Here is a 21,971-nt window from a genome sequence, read left to right as displayed (position 1 = left end):
CTTCCAAAATATCTCTGCTATATGTCTACTTCAAAATAATCACTTTTTGATCCGGGACTGTGATACTTGAACAGCGGGGGATATTACTCCAACATCAAATGTCAACTACTCGTTAAATACAGCAAATAAAAGCCACAGGGAGCAATTGCACAAGGAAAACCCATCCGACGTCCTTCCACCTGTGCATACATTTTTACCTCAGAACACAAATATAAAACACTGATTGCAGGAGGAATTTATATTCAAATATAAGAGCAGTTCCAGCATTAAATATAATTGGACATGGTACTACTTTTCAAACTCAAACAAACTCAGCCGTAATCTCTATTTATTACAACAGGACGTTTGAGGAAATATTCTGTTGCTGATTTTAGAGAAAGAGTGAGAAATGTTTTTATTGGGAAAATGAAATGCGAAGCGTAAATAAAATTTGATCCACGTAACTGGTGCTTCATGTATTCAGCCATCCAATACAAAAATACCACCCCTCTTCTTGGAGTGAAAGTATTCTTTGAAAGCAAAAAATTATACTACACTACCATATCCATTAAACCCAAAGCTAAACATGTGGACTATCAGTCGGGTCTTTATTTTTAGGGTTTCATGGAAATAATAATAGGAAACTAAATATTATAAATAAAACTTTCTTCTCCACAAATGGGTAAAATTACCAATTTTTACGGTGATAAGTGGAACGGTGTCGAAGTCTCTGATACGATCTCGTATCTACAAGTATCCATATCTATTAGATGTATTTCTACAAAAAAATGATTGGGGAATGTAATTAGGTAGGTAACAAGATATTATGTGCATTGAAATTCACTGCTTTAAAAGTGATTCAACTTTAATGTAAGCACTGTAAATTTCTTTCTTTCTATAATAAAAACATTGAACTTGCTTTGGAGAGAACATGGAATCGATAGCTTGTAATCAGATTTTCAGTGTCGCTCACCTATCCATACCAGCCCACGGGTCGAATCACTGAGAGAGTGAAATAATTTGGACAGTCAGTGATTTAACCTTTTTAGTGCCACCTTATTTGGAGTGACACTGGCGAGAAATGCCAAAGGTATTTAAATATGTCACATCTTCGAAATAAATTTTGCTATACCTTTTTTGCTATATCAATATGAATATATTTTTTTAATTTTACCCTTTTAATATTGCATTTTAACTGTTTCATTAATTCTAATTTTTTATTCAAGAGTTGATGAACAATAAACTTCCTCAAAGCTAATAAATCGGCTTATTGAGCTTTACGCCTGAGAATAAAAAACCGATATATTATTCGCGGCATGAAGAGGGTTAAAAACTAATTTCGACAAATTGGGTTTTTGACAGTTTTTTTGAAAATTGATTACAGTTTGAGCAGTGAAACCAGAGCGAATGTCTCATGAAAGTATTCTCTTTGTTGCAGTTCTACGAAGGCGAGGATGACTACTACGACGAGGTGTACGACGAAGACAGCAGCTTTGAGGAGGATGAGGATGACAGCCGCTCCTCCGCGCCCTACATGGGGCACTCCTCCGGGAAGTGCGGATGCAGTAAGTGTGGACCAACGTCTCATAATTCATACAATCCATACATACACGACATTCACACGCCCTAAATTCTTCGCTCATAAGTACATACAATATAATAGGGCGCCGCACCTCTCCTCATCGGAAGGACTTTTTTCGTTAAGAACTTAGCGTTAAACTTAGATAATTAAACATTAAATTTTAGAGTATATGGACCAGAACCGTTATATTACTCACCTTATTTTCTTGCATTATAAGTCCAGAAAGTTTTGCTTTCATTGGAGACGCCAGTAAGTACAAACTGGATGCAAAAATTCAACAGGGAGAAAATTATTTGCCAAGACCGGAATTCTAGCCTATATTCCAGGTCAACCCTGCGTACCCAAATTATTTTCCCCCGTAGAATTTGTGAAGTTTAGTATTTGTCTTGCTGTTTTACCTAGTGATAATTCAACGTGCTTATTCACATTTCCTGCGTTCAACCCTTGTCAAAATATGTATTTTACAAGGCTTAGAAGGTTCAAAAAATTTGGAATGAAACTTAACGATAATTTTTCTGCTTTAAAAATATTTACCTGACAAATTTAAATAAATTAAAATAGAATACTACTACACCACTGCGGCCCCTTGCATTAACCACAATATTTTTTAAGCGTCCATTGATATTTGATGTCATCTGGAGCAGAAAGCGCTTAAACGAGGTTAAAGAGAGTAACAATATAATAGTAAAAAAGTGATTAGCGCATGTTTTCATTATGTGTTCCAATTGTTAATCATCATCTTAAATCAGTCCCTTTATGGGTCAGTACACATTTTTTCCGTAAAAAATATATGGCTAACTGAACTGCACGTTATCTTGAAAAATGGCACTCGCTAAAACGTTCCACTTTCATCCGTTTCGCACGAAATTCTAGCTATTTGTGTTAAAAGCTTGATAAATAATATCAGTATGTTACATGCACATTAAAATACTGAAAAATTATTAAATAAAATAACAAGCCCTCTGTTGTGCGCTGCAGGACCACAGTTAACTGTCGCTGATTTATGTGGGAGATGGTTCAAGGACCTGCGAAATCTCTCGATATTTTCCGTAGTTAAGTCCGACTGTTTCTGTCAAGTTACGAACTAGCCCTCATTCACGGACGATTTGACTTGATGTCTATCAGCCATCTTATTACAGCACAGGGTGCATGATTCTATAATTACACATATTTAATTAGTTTTCCCCACTTTCACTGCTATTGAAAATACGAAAATATTTTTGCGCAAAAATCCACACTTAATTGACAATTATTAAGATCGAAATCAAATGTCACATGAATAAGTATAGACTCTTTCCCTAGGGCATCTTTTTCCCTCAAAAAAATAAGACTAATACTGCATTTTTGCCTCATATTTTGCGTCACCGCCATACTTGGATAGTGAAAACGGGATGGAATGAGTTTTGGACAATATATAATATTTCCAATTCTAGCCTGAGAGGGAAAAATTCAAAGCGACTGGTATAAAAATGTTTCACGAAAACAATTTTTTTACCATATCACAATCCAGCATAAGCTTTTTCACGCTTCCAGAAATTGGCTGAGGGACACTGAAAGTTGACCAGATCAATACGAAAATTATTTATTTAGACATGATTAGAAAGATCAATTATTTAAATTTTTGAGACTTCTAGCCGAAGCCGAGGACGTGGTTCAGGTGGATTACTCACAGGATCTGATAGAAGGCGGTAAAATAACTTCGGTATATTAATTCCGAGGATTTTCCTCAGAAATTGAGGACAAATATCATTTTCATATCCTTTTTCTTCCTTTGTGGGCATCATATCTGCTAGATGAGCGATATTTTCTGCATCCTTCCAACCAATTGATTCATTCCAGCCCATGTAGAATAAATAAATCCTTTGCTTTCATAAATATCATAAACCAAAACCACGCCGATAAAATTCATCCCTAGGCCGTGATTGAGACTTAACCCAAGCGTCTGATCTCCCAAATTTTATGTGAACACCATAGACTATATATTTGCGTACAATATATTTCCTATTTGCGTGGTAGTCTGCATAACTTTTGACAGCGATGAGGTTTCCCTACCGTAATTCCTGGAACAGGTGAATTTCTTAAGTTTTATTACGAGATAATCCAGTATTAGATCAAATTTATCTCTTGGTTTTACAATGATTTCGCAGGAATCCAATTTTTATGATTGAAAAACAGGATTAAAGTAACTTTACTTTTTTTAGAAGTCTCCAAAAAGAAGATGACTGCCGTACGCAAAGCAAACAAGGTGAAAATCCTCAGTAATTTCTTGATTTTGAGTGAATCTAGAGGAGAGGAAATTCCGGGGAGGTAGCCAATAGAATGTCCGACCTTCCCTCATTTTATGTTACGCAGAGATTTTGAAAGTACTTCCCGAAAATATTCCCTCATTCAATCTTATCCCTACCAAAATTTGAGAGGAAGTTCTTTCCCAACTAAATCATTTTATAAAATTGTATAGCTTGTATCTGGAAAAAAAGTCTATCATACTATCATATTAATATCGTGATGGAGTGATTTTGAACGAGAGCTTAGGGTTATTTTCAGCAGTTTCTCGTAAAAAGTAGCTTACCGTCGCCAAGTACTTGACCATTGATGTAGGCATATTCTAAAATTTTATGTAAACATATCCGCATTGTCTTTCGCCTAACTCTGCCTGAATTTATTTTTACGAATCATTAATTTTCATCACTGAAAGCAATTATCTTCTCAATTTTTTACGTTGTACTAAGAAAATTTTATTTAATCATCAGATTTTCTCAAAGTAGTCCACGAAAATAGTATCACTAGGCCATTCCCTTCAAAACAACATGCAGGTGGTTTGGGGTCACCATCTTGGATATATCCCAATAAAAATGAGTCGTAAACCTGAAATAGTGATTCCAAGTTTGCCAAATTTTACTTTCCATTAATATTTCATTAAGGTAGATCGATTAGAGAGGGCGCCAAAAATTGACATTCTGGCGAGCGAGGGGAAAATGGTCAATTTCAAATGCCTACAGATTGGGCATTAACAAGGCTATACTAGTGAAAATTTCTTTCTTTATTTCATAGCAATAAAAAGGAAGTGCAGTAATTAGAAAGAGTAATATAAATTTCGAAAATGTGCTTGTTTCGTCAATGTTTTTACTTTAAAGAAAAGTGCTGTAAGAACAAAGGTCAGTTGTATATATCGCAATATCATATATCGAGGGCAGCATATTTTTCCCCAATATTTTTCGTATTCATAAAATATGACTTTGAAGTACATAAAAATGAAATATGTTTGCGAAGAACTACGCAAATAGCGAGAAGCTGAAATCGATGAAAATAGAATGCCTTTCACCCGCTGCCGAGCGGGAAATGTGGACATGAAATTAGTTGCTTTCAGAACTTACACTATAAATGTCCATATCATCATGCCATCCGGCTCAGCCTTTTGAATCGACCGTCGACTGCTTTTCTCATATCTATTGCCTGGCCTACTCGCTTGACGTCAATCATGTTCCTCTCCGCAGTTCGATTATCTTTCTCGCTCACTTTCCTTCATTTTTCTTACCATATTTCTTTTATTCCCATTGCAAATAGCCAGCAGTTTTAGCTCATATTCTTAAAATATTATTCGAGTTACGTGCGAAAGAATGAACACAAGAGATGGACCAATTGTTCGCAAATATTGCCTCTGGATATAAAATTGAGCTTTTCAAGTCGAGTGAAACACAGATTATAAACTCAAAAGGATTGGATGACTGAAGGGTAGAAACTTGAATGGATACTAAAGAACAATCAATACCTGGGCTGACTTTCTCAATTAGAGTGAACTACGTGATAGCAATAGATTTTCATTAAGACAATTAAAAATCCTCCTATAAATTACATTTTTAATCTTTGAATGATTCGAAATATTCCTTTAGTTTCCTTGGTGTTTAACGAATTCGGGTGATATTTTATCATCACGTTAAGAGAGACTGAAGTTAGCGGATGATTTAATCTTCATTAAGTTCGTAAAATGTCCATTTAAAATATAGATCAGTATGAACTTTTAGAAAAAATTGACATTTTTATAACATTTTTTTTGAATGAATAATGTGTATCAGAGTCTAAAATGACTAATTTCAGCAATTTATCTCATAAATGGAATGGAATACATTAGTTTGAACTTATGTGTCTATTGAATCAAACTCTTAATCCTCTCCAATTCTGAGGTAAAAGGCTATGAGAAGAGTGAGGGCAAAAACCAGAATTCATTTTTTGCATTAATATCCGGAACATTATGTCAACAAGAGATTCCTTATTTTCCTGCATACTTGAAGTTTAAAGCGTCTAGGATGCAATCAATCATTTCGATTTGTTCTTTGAATATGCTATTGCAAGCCCGCAGTGTTTTTTTTGTCCATTATAAGGACAATGTTGAGAAATTGGGAATGTCAAGTCGTGGTCCAGAATGTGTAGCGCCATGTAACACCATGTTATTTAAGAAGGAAAACAGTTATTCAAGAGACCGGAATCTTCTAATTAACTGTAGAGATTTTAAAATGATGACGGAAGCATTGAACTAATAGGTATAGCTGAGTAAAAATCTAGTTATATAATAGATAAAATTACTCATAGAAACAGAAAAACATATGTGAGCTATTTTTCCGGAATCTCTCTTCATTTTTTAGATCAAATCTACTCAAGTATTATTTATTCTTATCTGCAGGCTAGAAAGTAAACTTAAAAGCAAAAGTGAATCGCGAGAGAGAATAATTGACAACATTTAAAATTCTTACTCACAGATTAGGGGTCATTTTACAGGGTGATATCATATCCTCTTGATATCCCTTTAACTATTTATGCACGGAAAATTTTCATCTAAAAATCGAGGTCTTCCTATACTTATCTTCTTCCTATGCTGTAAAAAATTATAATAAACGAGGGGCGGAAAGTTACACCAACACTCACCTTAAATGAACACCGCGGTGCACCACTTGCTTTCGATAGAGCAAATTCAATGAAAGAGCTCGTTTTCAGACCTTATGATTCAAGAGAATGGACGATTCATTATAAGACACCTATTAATGAACAGACTGTTAAATTAAGGCTACACTTCTATCGCCGAATGAAGGCAGGAAAAATGAAGAGCCACGTGTCATCCGTATGATAACATATATCGTTCTTGGATATGGCGAAGGAAACTCGGAAAACCAGGTTTTGAGAGCTCCTTCGAAGAGCATACCTTTTTCATACTTTAATAACCTGTTACTATAACAAAATGAATAACTGAAGAATAGCCAGAATCTGCAGTCAAACTATGAGGTTGGTGGGATCTTTTTAATACCCTGAGCCACGGGGTTAGTTAATTTTGGCAAGTTCACCACTCAAGGTGAAACATTTTTCAAAACTCAATAAAACCACGGCATTTGAGTTTTCTTTCACAGCTTAATACATACAATAACTTCTTAAAGTTCTTCTTTCTCCTCGTAAATGATGTACATTCAAGATAAATTCTCGCATGAGCCTCAAACCTGGTATTGATCTATTTTAATATCAGCAAAATTTATCTCATTCAAACCAAATTTATTATCTACTGACTCATGAATATATTAAAGACACGTGTGTAATTAACTTCAACAAATAACGGGAAACCGGATTGTGAGATCTTAATTCTAAATATTAGCACCTTTGGTTGGTGGGAAATATGACAGAATGAACCGGCCTGTTCTTCTGTATAGTCCCCAATTATGATCCTCATGCATGCGAATCTAGCGTTGTTTACCGGTTTCCGTCCATTTTTGTCGGGTCGGTGTCTGAAATTAGAACGCTTTTAAAAATGTTAAAACGATTAAGGCTACATTTTTACCGCCAAAGCAATACACTAAAAATGAAAAAGCTGGCCAATAGTTTTGAATTATCTTTTTTAGAAAAAAGCTCTGCATGAAAAGCTATCTTACAGGCTCAAGAGGTAATTGTGAATGAAAAATGAGTGTATGGACATCTCACGTATTGCCCTTACTCTCAGCTGCGGTGTTTTAAGAAAGGCAGAATTTCTCTATACACGCTTATTCTCATGTCAGCTTTTTCTCTAATTAACTAGATGGTGGTTTCGTTAGTTTGCGTGAATTTTTTAAACAATGTTCATCCACACCTAAATAGTATCAATAATACCACATCAAAATGAAATAAAATGAGTGAATACTCACCAGTGTGCACCATAATAAACCGTCTTATAATTATGGGTACCCCATCAAGTGTGTTTCACCAAGAATTTTTTGCGCCTCAAAGGGCTCAGGGTATTTACTGATTTAGTCCTAAGATAGAACGGCATACTTTAACTGATGATCTGATAGCTTTCTTTTGATCGTAGTTAACTATGATAACATGAATTTGAACAGCAATGATGCCCACCTTGGAAAAATTTTATCTTATACACGGCTAAAATTTCTCTCCAGCATATCAAATTTAAACTAATTGTAATTGAGAACATTTAGAAAATATGCAAGCTATTTTCTAAATGCTCTTATCGTACGGGAGGCCAGGAATTCAAGTACCTTTAAGCATCTTATCGTATTTTATAATTTCAATTTTTCTATGCTTTATGGAGAAATTCCGATGGGACAAGAAATTCAGTTCACCGAAAGGCATTATTTACAATTCGTGAGGAAATCAATACAGCACCCATCGCAACCCAGACGGTACAGAATCCTCCGTATCTAATTCGTATGCAGATAGTATCCATTGACTACCGCTCCGTCGCTTTTCGTCAATGGATACTATCTGCATACGAATTAGATACGGAGGATTCTGTGCCGTCTGGGAAGGCAATCTGTGTCATGTTCCTCAGATCACGAAACATAATCGCGACAGGGGCTAAAGATGACAACGAATAACCAATTCAATTCATTTGATTCATCGAAACGATATTGATTCGATCATATCATCCATAAACATTCAATTTATTGATGAAAAATCATCAATACTTTCCTATAATAGTACCCAAAAAGAATTGAAAATCATAATGTGCCGTCAAAGAGACATAAGAGCGAGAATAATCAAAGCGCATGTTTGTCTGTATCCTCTTATGCTATGACACCGCTCCTCGAATTTTCCATTTCCGTTCTCGGCCATGTTCCATGTTTTAAAATCTACAGAATATTGGTATACATCCACTAATGCTAAAATTTCCTAATAATCAATACCAGAAATTTATTATACATACCTTAATATCTGGTCATCGTGGTGTATTTCATCACTGCCACGAGAACGACGGAGAAATTCACGATAATTTCCCTTGGGAAAAACTCCGCTGGACCGAGAATGAAAGCACATAGTCTTTGGTTCAATTCCCGGCACAGTGGATTTCTCCCCATGGCAATTAATGTGGCTTGCTCTTTGATGGAGACATGATACAAATTAAAAGCGAATGAACAGAGGCGTGCCTCAAACATTTGTCATTATTATTTTCCGTTACTCTCACTGCTGTAATTGAATTATATCTTAAATTATGTAAAGGACTTATATGAAGCAGTAAAAATTTGTATCCAAAACAAATTACTCTAAAGCAATAATTTTCAAGACAAGCAAGAATAAATATTCGATGTGTACATTACAAAAAAATATAATAAAGTTAACGATCAATTGATTGATCTCTGTTTATGATCATATTTGCTGCTGGACAATAATCGATTATGTCAAAGAACGATTAATCATTGCTATAGCTATGCAAAGCAAAGAATTACAAGTAATAAGGGCTAACAGGAAAAAAGATAAGCCCCCGGAATGCTCACAACCCTCTTTTCATTTTTAGCGTGCGGGTTGTCTACCCAAAAGGGCCGCATCGTGGGAGGGCATCGGATCAAGCAGTATGAGTTTCCGTGGCTGGCCGCTATGGTGCGCGACGGTCGCCTCTACTGTGCCGCCTCGCTCATCACATCCGAGCACCTTCTAACGGCCGCGCACTGTCTCCGAGGGTGCGTATGCAGCACCAACCGGTGCACAAGGGATCCACAAGTCGGATCCAGACGTAAATGAATGGGGGAATTCCCCGGGAGTGCTGGGGATATGGAATGCCTAATCCTAATGCCGAATGGGTTCATGTTGGAGATGATGATAATACCTATGAAAGGGAAAATATGGAAAAATATTAACCAATATCAATTGAAGTAAAAGCACTTGAAACCGAAACTCTACTAAAAGTGACAAAACTGGCTATGACTACATTAATATTATCCTTAGGTGGCGATCATATGAACATATCATCTTAATTTCATCAATATTAATTGATGATTCGATATTATCTTCATTAAATCATCACTCGTTTGTATTATTATTTCTATCACCAGTAAGCAGGTACGCTCGATGTATTTTTCAAGAGTAAAGGCCGGTTTTTACAACATGAAAATTAGCAAAACATTATATTAAACCTTTAAATAAAATTATCTTCACAGCTCTACTACTTATAGGGCAACATTTCAGGCGATCTGGACGTCATATGTCACTTTTCTGAGTTGTAAAAGCATATTTTCCGTTACTACCATTGCAGAATTTTTTCATGTCTTCATGAATGCAAAGGGCTTGGATGGACGACTAAAAATTTATAGCCGAATTATTAATTCTAAACTCACAATTTTTCAGGAAACAGGAAATTCTATGCATTAATTACAAAAATAGGCCAAACACAAACCCAAAACCACTGCCTCCAAGAGTGCCTATCAGGCGCATCACACTAACAGCGAAGTGCAACACAGACTATAATAAAAATTGAGTTGAGTTCCCCAACTGTGTCGTCACCTAGTCCAGAACTTATTTCTCTATTCCATTATATATGGATGTTGTTTTTCATCCCGAGATGCCCTCTTCGCTGATTCAAGGTTTGAGTTAACAAAACACGGAAGAAAGCGCATGAAAAAATGACCATGAAACTTCGTGCTTAAAAATTCTCATGCTCATTCAAAATCAAACAAACACTGCACTTATTAAAATAAAATGTGATTGCTTTTCCATGTTAATTACGAAAGAAAAATGCAATTAATTCTACTTTTATATGTCGAACTTCTACTACAACACGCCTGATTCGGTAGAATTTAAATACGACACTAATTTTTCCGTAAATTTAAAACAGGTTCCGCTCAGATTATTTCAATAAACACCGCCATTGACCGAATGACTCACGCTAATTGTTCACGATTAATTTATTGCTAGTTTTTTTATTCACCATCCTGGAGCAGACAATACTTCTGCGCACCCCACCTTGCCGTGGATTCTGGAATGCCTTCCAAGCAGAAAAAGAACTAATAATTAATGCCGCATCAATATTTTTGCAAATTAAGTGATTTATTCCAGACTTAAGTTTTGAAATTAGGAATTGAGGATCGATGTTCTCAACCGGTTGTGGTATCATTGAAGTCCTTTCTCTCTCACCATGCCATCCTTGATGGACCGCGAGACCTAACATCAAGAGCCATGAGCCTCGGTTTGATTGACATAGAAGTTTAAGAAGGGTATCGGGTTGGTGTGGTGGCTAGAGTGTTGGCTTCCCACCAGTTGAACTCGGATTCAAATCCCGGCGGCGGCAGAGAATTTTCAAAGAATGCCCGATGCCTGCTTGAATGTTGTGTGGAGGGCATTTCAAGCGCAATATTCCGTCCGTCGGATGGGACGTTAAGCCGTTGTCCTCTTGGCGTCTTTCCTTAAGAGTAGGTTAATGCCGACGCCGGGTTTCTCTCCACCCTTCCTTCCATACCCTTCTCTCATGGTGCAAATGACTTCAACCTGTCGGTCGCCTCCTATAAATACCATACCATACTAGTTATAGAAACTGGATAGCGTAGTGATCTGCGCAGTGGCGAAAGCTAAAAGTCCGTGGTTCGATTCATAGTTCACGGGAATTTTTTCATGGAAATTCATGCATGTATTCCAGAATTCTAAACTCATTATTTTCCAAGCAGACAATAATTACTATTCTATGGGTTACTATTGGCTGACTGACAGGGCTGGTCCACACCTACTTGCTTGTCCTCATGCCTTTATTTAAAACATTTCTACGCCATTCGGGCATCTCTCCTAGCGCGGCCGCGTAAATGGCTTACAAGAATCCAGAATCATACATCAAATGGTGTGACACCTTCAAGCGATGTTATTTCTTCGCCACAGGTTCGACAAGAAGGACATCAAAGTGGTGCTTGGCGCGCACGATCGCACGGCCATCCGGCTGTCGGGTGCCGGCGACGCCGTGGTGCGGCGCATCGCTCGTGTCGCCATGCATCCGGACTTCGATCCCATGACCTTCGACAACGACATCGCCATCATCACCATTGACCAACCCGTCGAGTTCTCCAGCAAAATAAGACCCGTCTGCTTGCCCATTCGCGGTGAGTACTGCAGAGAACACCAGCGACCCTTGACCCCCCCCCCCCCCAAAATGCCTGGTTGTATGATGCACTGACACGTGCGAGTAAATTTAAGAATGAATGAACAATTTTAATTCCCATTCCATTTCGTTCAACATTTATTTAGTGTACTAGAAATACTCCGGTAGCTGGTATTGATATGCTTCACAAAAAAATCTTATGTTGCTTCCTTAAGAGGATGCCAAATGATCTAAATATTGACAATCAAATGAACAAAAAATCTAACTCAACGGATGTGACGAGGCCGGTCCACGTCCTTGTTCATGATGGAATAAATATTTTCCCTCCGCAAAGTATTTTATAAATTCATGATTGACCTTATTCAAGGAACATACCATGAGGTAGCCAGCCTTTACAGAGTCCCCCTTACATACTCGTAAAGTGCGACAATTCCTCAGAGGAATGATCTGAGCCTTGACCGGTATTCGAACCCTTGTCTTCCGAATTTGCGCCACGTCTACTCTACCAAAAAAGGACTAATAAATATTACCGTGTCAACAGCTTTGCAAATAAAATAATATATTCCAGAAATTCCTTTTCCGCCTGTCTTTATTCAATCTCATACACTTCCAAGGCATCTTTTTTCCTCTGCAAAGATTTATTGGCTTTAGAGGACGAGCGAAAAAAACTCTAGAGAATAAAAAGATGCCTTGTTGTCTTAATTGGTGGATCACCTATCCCGAATACGGGAGATCCGGGTTCGAATAACGGTCAAGGTAAATACATTTTCCTTCGTGAAATTTTGGCGAGTTCGTGATCGAAGTTGGATGTTCTTGACAAAAGGGATTCTCGTTTCATGGCTTTCAGATGACGGAGATTACACGGGTGAGAAGGCGACGGTGGTGGGGTGGGGTCGCACGGAGGAGGCCAAGCCCACCTCGGACTTCCCGCTCAAGGTGGAGGTTGTGGTCATGTCCAAGGATGAGTGCGACTCCACGGGCTACGGCGCCGACCGCATCACCAAAAACATGTTCTGCGCCGGATACACCGACGGCGGACGGGACTCTTGCCAGGTACAAACCCAATCCACCACTTCCACCTACGGGCGGCTTAAGGCCGTTGGTTAGGGGGTGGAGTCAGGGCCGGAACTAATAGTTATGTCAACGTGGAAAAATATCAGTTTTCTGCCCCCTCCCCTGGTTCACCCACATTCTCCCCCTTTCCCTCCCCACCACAAAAATATAATACATCCAAAAGCAATTTTTTAGAGATGCGGTAGTCGAAATAACACATCATATAATTGCTAATAAGAAGTTTAATTAATATTATTTTTTAACAATTTATAAATTAATAATTGTTGTTGAATAATTTAGTTAAAAGAATTTAAAAACTTTTCAAATTTTGCCGCCCCCTGAGATCTGCCGCCTGGGGCACGTGCCACCCCTGCCTCACCTCAGTTCCAGGCCCAGTTGGAGGGAGTCCTCACTTCCTCGCTATCCCTCGTTGGTGTACAACCTTTAAGCGATAATGCACCTGAGTTCTGATATGCATTGACAATTGGCTTTCAGATATTCATCGATTATTTTTAGACATTGTTTGATAAGCTGGTGAAAGAAAACTCTCATTGAAGAGCCACATTAAAGATTTCAATCTTTTCAATTTTTTTCTGGAAACACGGGGGAATCTGCCGCTCCCTCTTTAATCTGCCACTGCATCCATCGCTGAATGGCAGGAACTCTTTTTTTATTTCTCAGAGATGATTTTTCTGCTCACATCGAAGATAACCACATTTAGCTTTTCAGCCACTATTTTACAGCACTGAGTTGGTAAACTTTGGTGCAAGGTTGGTGGTGGGTTACATTGACACACTAGATCTTGTAACATCACCTAAGTTAAACCATGTTGGGCCCGAACATTGATGTTACCACTGCTGTATTTTGCTTCGGCGCATTCAAAATGAGGGCGATGGGAGAGTGAAGCGCAGGTTTGCTCTTAACGATTCAATATCACCAAGCCTTGATTCCTTTCATTCTCGACTGGGCGTGTTTCCAAACTAGAGCATTTCGCTGAATTATGTGAAGCAGATGATTATGGCAACCTAGATAAACAGACAGTTGTTAAATGGGGTGACCTTAAGGGTTCCTGGTGTCTACAAGTGACAGGCATAATAAACACAAGGGACTGGCAGAGTGGAAAGGTGTCAGTGCTGGAGCAGCAGGCGAAAACCATGAAATCTACCAATCTATTAAGTAGTAACGAATTCTACCGACACAGATGTACCAATTTCAAAATTCACTCCAATATTTTTTTTTCAATTGAGGAACTTACTTTCCCTCCTCACCCGGTGAACAATTTCTTCCTTCAACTATTCCTACTAAATAGTGAATTATTAAGAAAGGGCCTCAAAGGCCTTCTCTCGGATTACTTAATTCACTGGCCTACTTGACCAAAATACCTCCCAATCTCCGCCAATCGACCCATCTGTGAACGTTTCCATTATTTATTATTATCTTCTTCGCACACAAAGTCCAATGACCGCAATTTGCAAAGTCATGTTCCATATCAGAGTAATTACTTACTTTCTTCAAAAAGCTTGTCTCATCGCCCTGCTCAATTGGCTGCCTTTGGGCCCCTCTTCGGAGGCGATAATCATCTCCCTTGCATAATCACGGTGAAAACGTATCCGATCAAGAATAAAAACAAATCTTGAAAACAAATCCGCGCCCCCCTCTCCCATTGCCCTAATTTCTAAATGCACCGGGGCAATATGTCGCTGTGACAACGCCAAGGTCGTTTTGATGTGGGCGGTATTACCATTCACGAGCAGTAAGACGACGATAGCATGTCACCCACAAGCGGCCCTGACCACCTATACGACTGTCAGTCAGACGAAAAAGTATAAGGCTGGAAGAACACAATGAATGAGCGCACTTGTTACTTTGTGCCATTTTATGAATTTTTGTGTGCACAGAATGTTTGGGACACAATATTTGGCAAATACCCCAGCAGACAGATTTGGGAAAGCCTAACATGCATTGATGCAACGACAGTAGCTTTGAATACTATTTGACTATAATTAATAGTTGCGGGTGAAATTGAAGGAAATCCTATATTGTAGGAGTTGAAGGAGCTCCTTCAACTCCTACTATTTTACCAATCATTAAAACCGCTACGAGCTAAAAAAAAACTTTTTAAAAATTCACTTAAATAAAGCATAGTATATATTTGATACAGCATCGAGATGGTGATATTCTTTATTTATCGACTTATGTGTATTTCAATACTGTAATATTCCGACAGCTCTCGTCGAGGGAGATGAGATGCATTTCGTCACTAACCCGATACAACGCGAGTAGAAGTTCATCAAACAAGATTAAACATGAATTATTATCATTTCTGTCAAATATTAATGCTTAATACTTCATTAAATTCTAAAAGAGGAACATGATCTACTTCAACATAAATACGTCACCTATTGAGAAATACCACAAATTCACGCTATCACTGTCTCATTCTTCATTGAACAAGTTGCAATGTTTTTTAAGTTCCAGGTTATAAATACCTTAAAATAGCCTGTTTTACGATTTTTCAATAAAAATGATTATTGAGTATATTGCAACAAAATTCTTCAGTTTGCTAAGGCATAAAATAATCCTGGCTGTGAAAACCAAAGTGCAGAGCGTACGGTTGTATCATTTCTAATGGTTCTAAGCTGGTTTTAATGTAAAATACCCCCTAAAGGTAAATGCATAATTGGTTCCCCCTGTTTTACGTGTGCTCAAAAAGTTACTTAAAAGTTTATATAATATTAAGCACTGTTATAACTCAAGCCTATTCATGTATGTAGCAAGGTTCTTAAATTAATTAAAATTAATTTTGTCATTGGTACTTATCTTATAGGGCGATAGCGGTGGACCCCTGCACGTATTCAACAAAGGAGGAAGCACGGAAATCATTGGTAAGGGAATGTCAATTCTTGTGCCACAATTATAAATTGTTCGTTGAAACAGAAAAAAAAACTTGAATGATTTCCAAACACTTTTCATGCGATCCGCCTAATTACATTGCCACTATCAAATAATTATACATTTGAAGAGTATATGCTTAACATAATGAAATCACTTAGTTTTATTTCACATTCTTTTATTTCGACCAACCTAGGATCCAGCAAATGATACCATTTTAAAGGTATGTAGTCACCTTTAAAATAGCATTTGTGCTGAAGCCAAGGTCGGTCGAAATAAAATAGTGCAGAAATAAGACTAACTGATTCCATTAAGCTAAATATTAACAATTAAAGCAGAATCAAGCGATAAACTGTATCTTCCATTGAAGAGAATATGGCCAAAATCCGCTGATAGACTTGCAATAGTTCTGGTCGGCACGTCATAAGACCGTCCTGTAATTTTTTCTCCGTCGTAGGAATCATTTCTATGTATCATTACTTTTATAATGCACGTGAAAACATGCAAAAAACACCACATGATTCACTTCTGGTAACTTTTTCTGTTTCTTGAAAAGCATAGCAATATCCATTACCTTCTCATTAACTTCCCAGAAAAATTGCCAAGGGACCCTAATAATTTGTTAACGCGTCACCTCGTTGCTTAATATGTATTTCTTTGCAGGCGTTGTGTCGTGGGGTCGCGGCTGTGCTCGTAAGAACTTTCCTGGAATTTACACAAAGCTCACCAGATACACGGACTTCATTCACCGGAGCATAGGAACCAGCTGCCTATGCCAGCCAGTTTAAATAGCTGTTACCTACGTTATAATTGGCTGTAAATTAATTTTTATATGGTTTTTGTGCTTGTTGACATTAAATTTACTATTCGAAAAAAAGAGGTGTAGCTTATTCATGACTGCCATTTCATCATCAAACCCATTGACAACTAAAATCGTTTTCCAAAATAAATTTAAAATTACCCGAAAAAAACTAAACAAATATGCACCTTTGCGGGGTTGTAATGAGAGAAACTTGATTGTTCTAATATCCGATATCTTTGATGAAGCAGAAAAATGTGACTGGTATCAATGGAAAGATTTGTCGGGTAACATTTCTAGGGTCGCTGATTAACCTTCCAAGAGAAAGAAAAATGTTACGTTTCGCAGAATATATCTTCAACCAATAAAAAAAACTAATTCTAACCATATTGAGTCTATTACAACCACCGCAACGAATGCATGAGGTAAAAACTTGAGCTCTCTTATTGGACAAGGCATCGATAAGATACTACATCATATGAATGCATTCACCACGGATGCATCAAATCTTCATGGTGAGAATTAAGCAAACCGTGTTTTTATTTGCATCGCCAAGTGCTTGAAAATCTGACTTGCTTAAGTTGGCGCAGGTGAATTAAATGGATCAAAAGATAATGCAGATCATCAATTTATGAGCTATCTTGGCGATCTTACTATAGATTCTAAATATCTGCAACTAATTCTAAAATCGCGGAGGACACAGAGCCACCAAGTTACGTGAAAATATGATGCGATTGAAAGCGAGCAGACTGCTATTTGGCAAGACAACTCCAAGATGACTGCTTTACCAGACGGGTGGAGGAGATGTCTGCACGGTGCCTATGCCGAACACTGGTTAGATGCCACAAACATCAATATGGACAAGATAAGGAGGATAATCAGTCAAGGAAGAAAAGGTAGAGAACAAAGTATGAAAATAGAAGACATCATTTAAACAAGCTTCAAACTGCGTGATGTTTTCTGATGCTGACTCTTCGAAAGAATACTAGCCTTTCACTTTCACGGCTCGTTTTCTCTGCTGAGTCAGGTATATCTCAGCTTTATCATGGCTGAAAGAATATTTTAAATGGTCCATGGTGAATATAAGACCACTGCGATAAAAATCAACATAATGCAAATACTATTTCACTGCTTTATTTCGCTTTCGGGATCGCGTTGTTTTTAGGCAACGTTTCTCCTCCTGACCATCTTTGACCTGAAGATGCCTCGCAGATGGGAGGAGAATATTATCTAAAAACGACTATTACGCGGCAGAAAACCCGAGAACGAAATGAAGATACAGGGGTAACAAACTGAAATATAATCAGCATGGGATCTTTAGAAATGAGGCAATAATTGGAGCACCAATATTTGATTATATATACATTTTATCTATGAACTTGGCCCATTTAATATCTTTTTACAGTCCCTAGGCAATCGCGATGTGCAAATAGCAATGTGCATTCTCTACTGAACCTGCACCTAAGCATTCTCAGCTGAACGAAGCCCGCTATATTTCCGCTGAAAGTACACAAAAAACTGTTCATTATAAATACTACGCTACTGCCGTGAAAAACTTATGCATTTTATGTTGAATAATAACTTTTGGGCTATGTCGCCGCGTCAATTATTGGGTGGCCCCAACGTTTCCTGACCGATGATGGTCGCTTTCTCAAGGGATTTTGAATTCAATTCTTGGGTGGCCCAAAAGTTTTTGTTCAACATGACGAGTACCCGCGAAAGTTTTAACGAAGAATTATACAATTTAAATAATATTTCAGAATGAAAATGAGCATTATATTTCCGAGAGTAAAACCTCAATGCACGACTACCTTTAGAAAATATGATGGAGAAAAGAGATATCCGTCAATGGGCCGATATTTCTCACATCTGTTCATTTCAAAGTCCTTGATCAGATAATTTCAAGTCCAGTTACGAGATGCCACGATAAAAATGATCTGCTGAGATTGAATCAGCAAGAACCCGGAAGAGGAATTCCTTTCAGTTCCTCTCTCTCTCTCGATAATGGCCTCTGGATAAAAATAGCGACCAACTTTACTGCTTTTTCTTTTACTTTCGCAAAATATTTACATAGAGATAAATTTATCCACCAAATTTTCACGAATTAGTCATGAGTACTTCGAGGGGGCAGTGCTAATGAGCGAACGCTCTCAAAAGAGTCGTTTTGGTACGTGATGTCTCTAAGGCAGCGGTTCCCAAACTTTTTCTTTCCGCGACCCATTTTAGCTCATTCTTTTTAGCCGCGACCCCCTAAAAATGGTCGTCCAAGTTTAAGTACGTTGTTCACCATATTATTAGTATCTCGCGACCCCTTTACGAACGGCCCACGACCCCCTTGGGGGTCGCGACCCCCACTTTGGGAACCGCTGCTCTAAGGCAATCTTTAGATTTTAGTAAGAAAAGTAGAAGAGTATAGGATGATTAGGTGCCATTATTCGTTCAGAAAGTCTGAAAGTTCTGGTTAACAAGTCGAAAAAATCTATAAAAGCGGAGTAATTTAAAGAAATCAAGGGCTTTGAACCCGTTGAATAATTAAAATTAAAATTTTCAGAGCCTCTTTCACGGAAATCACAAAAGAGATACAACTAGTCAACGTTATGCTTAATCGTAATTCTCTAATACTGATACGGGAAAAATAATTAAAATAATTTTGTGCCATATAAAGTTAAGTTTATACACATCTTTTTCTTTGTATTCCGATGATGTCAGTGCCATGTTACGATACCCTAATTTTTTAAATTCGCTTAATATCAGCAGAATAATTATCACCGACATTATAAAGTAGGTCATTTCACCATGCTGGTCTGTGTTCAGTTTGTTGTCTAATTTAAATTATAAGCAACATAAAAAACCCCTTACGAATACTCTCTGTGCATTTCATTTAAAGAGGTATTTATTTTTTATGGTTGCATGATACTCTCAAAAAGTATTGACTAGGTTTCCTCGAATTGAATGAATGAACAAATTAAGCATAAACATCCGTGCTTAAAACATATTGCACATATATTTGCATGCATTGAGATTAATCACCGACAGGTACTGAGGTGGGCCGTTCAGTTATTTACTAATTTAACGTCGTTCGTGAATCGTTTCCCACTGCCCGACCCATTGCCATTAAAAATTCGCGGGAGGGGGGTTCATTTGATGAGGAGGTACATGTCTGGGGATCACTTGGACGGGGGTTTCCTAGAGAGTGTATCGCTCAATTATTTCGGGTGAGCCCTTAGGCTTCACTCGCTGCGGTCTCGCCGAAAGTCCTTGAGTTGGTTCTACGTGTGCCTCTCAACTTTCCGACAAACGAAATATTGACTGCGGGTCACGGATTTTAAGTACAGTTGACTACAATAGCACTAAATATATCGCGTCTCTATTCTATACTTTACAATTTTATGCTACAAGGCTCTTTCAATTCTTTATCCTTTTCGATTTTTCGACAGCAAATTTGCAAGAGTAATTTCTCTAAGCACTAGATTATTTGATAGCCATTTTTCCATCATTTTGTTTTTTCGATGTAAGGCATAATTTAATTGTTTCCTGGCCATGAATTCATAAAATATTTTAAAATACGTTATATACGGTTTTTTTAAATCATCTTATTGACATTGAGATAGGGTGCTAATTCATTTTTAGTTTTAAGGTTTTCGCAGCGATTAGATGCACTATTATAATTCATTTTCGGGAATACGTCTGCGTGCTATTAATATTTAACTCAACGTTTCGATCCACTTACTGGGAACGTCGTCAGGAGAATGAAAATATAAACACCTATCATACCGTTGGAAAAACTGGTCCATTGTTGTTAAGGTATTAAAAAAAGTAAATAAAAATAAAATAAAAGCCAACTTCTTTAAAACATCTAATATAAAAAAGGAAGATGAAAGGTGGAATATTGTAATTAAATTTTCGAAATGTATCTCTTCCACACATGGCTTAAATTATATCCATCATCCCTGTTAAAATTCATTGGTCTTTTAGAAATTTCTATCGCCTCTCTAATAAGCCGTGGATAATATGCAGATTTTCTTGCAATGGCTTTGGCCTCATCCAGGAGGATCTTGTGTCCTGGCCCCGACATAAAATGATCGGCGACAGCTGAAGTTTCCCATTGCCTTGCCTTCAGCGCCCTTTCATGCTCTTTCAGCCTTGTCATTACCAGCCGACAAAGGAAATTCAACAGTTATAATGTATAAGCATGATTATGATCTTAAAATCCGTTCTCTCTTGGATGATAAGACGTATGTTAAACTTAACAAGGACCCGACAGCTGCCTTAGAAAATCGAGTGAAGAAAGAAATCAAGCTATCCTCCATTCCAAAAGAAGATCATTGGAAAGTTATTCCTCATGCCTCTAAAACTCCACGACTGTATGGACTTCCCAAAATACATAAAGCAGGAATACCTCTGCGACCGATTGTGAACACTATCGACTCACCGACGTATAATTTGGCCCGCTATATATCTAGAGACATTCAGTCCTTTATTGGGAGTACCGAATCCTACGTTAAAAACTCAAGCCATTTCATCGAGCTACTAAAGGATTTAAGAACATCAGAGAATGATATTCTGGTCAGTTTTGACGTTGTGAGTCTTTTTACTAAAGTTCCGGTTAATGATTCAGTTCTGATTTTAAGGGAACTAACTCAGAAAGGGCTCCCTAATTATGTACCCGATCTCGCAGAATTATGCCTCAAAAACAGCTATCTTCGCTACGACGGAGAAATATATTCCCAAGTAGAGGGAGCTGCTATGGGATCCCCTCTCTCTCCGGTCATAGCTAACCTCTTCATGGAGAAGTTTGAAGCCGATGCTCTTTCATCAAGTGAATATCAACCGGTATGCTGGCTCCGATACGTTGATGAAACTTTTGTTATTTGGCCACACGGGAAAGAGGCTCTTGAATATTTCCATGAACACCTGAATAATATTCATGATAACATCAAGTTCACCAAAGAAATCGAAGAAGATGGCTCCTTACCGTTTCTTGATGTTCTAGTAAGGAAAAGGCAAGACGGAAGCTTGGGACATTCGGTCTTTAGGAAGAAGACCCACACAGATAGGTACTTAAACGCGGAATCACACCATCACCCGCGTCAGAAGTCCTGCGTTATCAAGACCTTAAGACATAGAGCCCTTGCCGTTTCTGATGAAGATAGCGTAGAAAGTGAAATGGAACATCTTATTTCTATTTTAAAAGGAAACGGATATGCAAATTCATTCATTAGGAGAGCTTTAAGGGAAGTCAAGGCCCCGATGGAGAAAACAAAACCAAGTGCTTTTGCAGTTCTGCCTTACGTATCAGGAACAACGGACCGGATTGCTCGCATCCTTGGAAAAGCCAACGT

The 21,971-nt window shown here is 37.8% G+C and overlaps 1 protein-coding gene across 3 annotated transcripts in view; it reads left to right on the top strand.

Moving 5' to 3' along the window:
• Nucleotides 1–16,704, top strand: part of LOC124171701 (trypsin-4-like) — an 86,305-nt gene extending 69,601 nt beyond the window's left edge. For all 3 annotated transcript variants that reach the window (XM_046550959.1, XM_046550960.1, XM_046550961.1), the window contains 6 exons: nt 1,418–1,544; nt 9,324–9,486; nt 11,669–11,886; nt 12,733–12,938; nt 15,766–15,823; nt 16,494–16,704. In XM_046550959.1, coding sequence (XP_046406915.1) covers nt 1,418–1,544; nt 9,324–9,486; nt 11,669–11,886; nt 12,733–12,938; nt 15,766–15,823; nt 16,494–16,618 — 897 coding nt within the window. In that variant the 3' untranslated portion in view covers nt 16,619–16,704. The remainder of the gene's footprint in view (nt 1–1,417; nt 1,545–9,323; nt 9,487–11,668; nt 11,887–12,732; nt 12,939–15,765; nt 15,824–16,493) is intronic.
• Nucleotides 16,705–21,971: the final 5,267 nt, after the last annotated feature.

The sequence above is a fragment of the Ischnura elegans genome, chromosome X (genome assembly GCF_921293095.1).
Source record: "Ischnura elegans chromosome X, ioIscEleg1.1, whole genome shotgun sequence".
Taxonomy (NCBI): Eukaryota; Metazoa; Arthropoda; class Insecta; order Odonata; family Coenagrionidae; genus Ischnura; species Ischnura elegans.
This window is presented reverse-complemented; position numbering and strand designations above follow the sequence as displayed.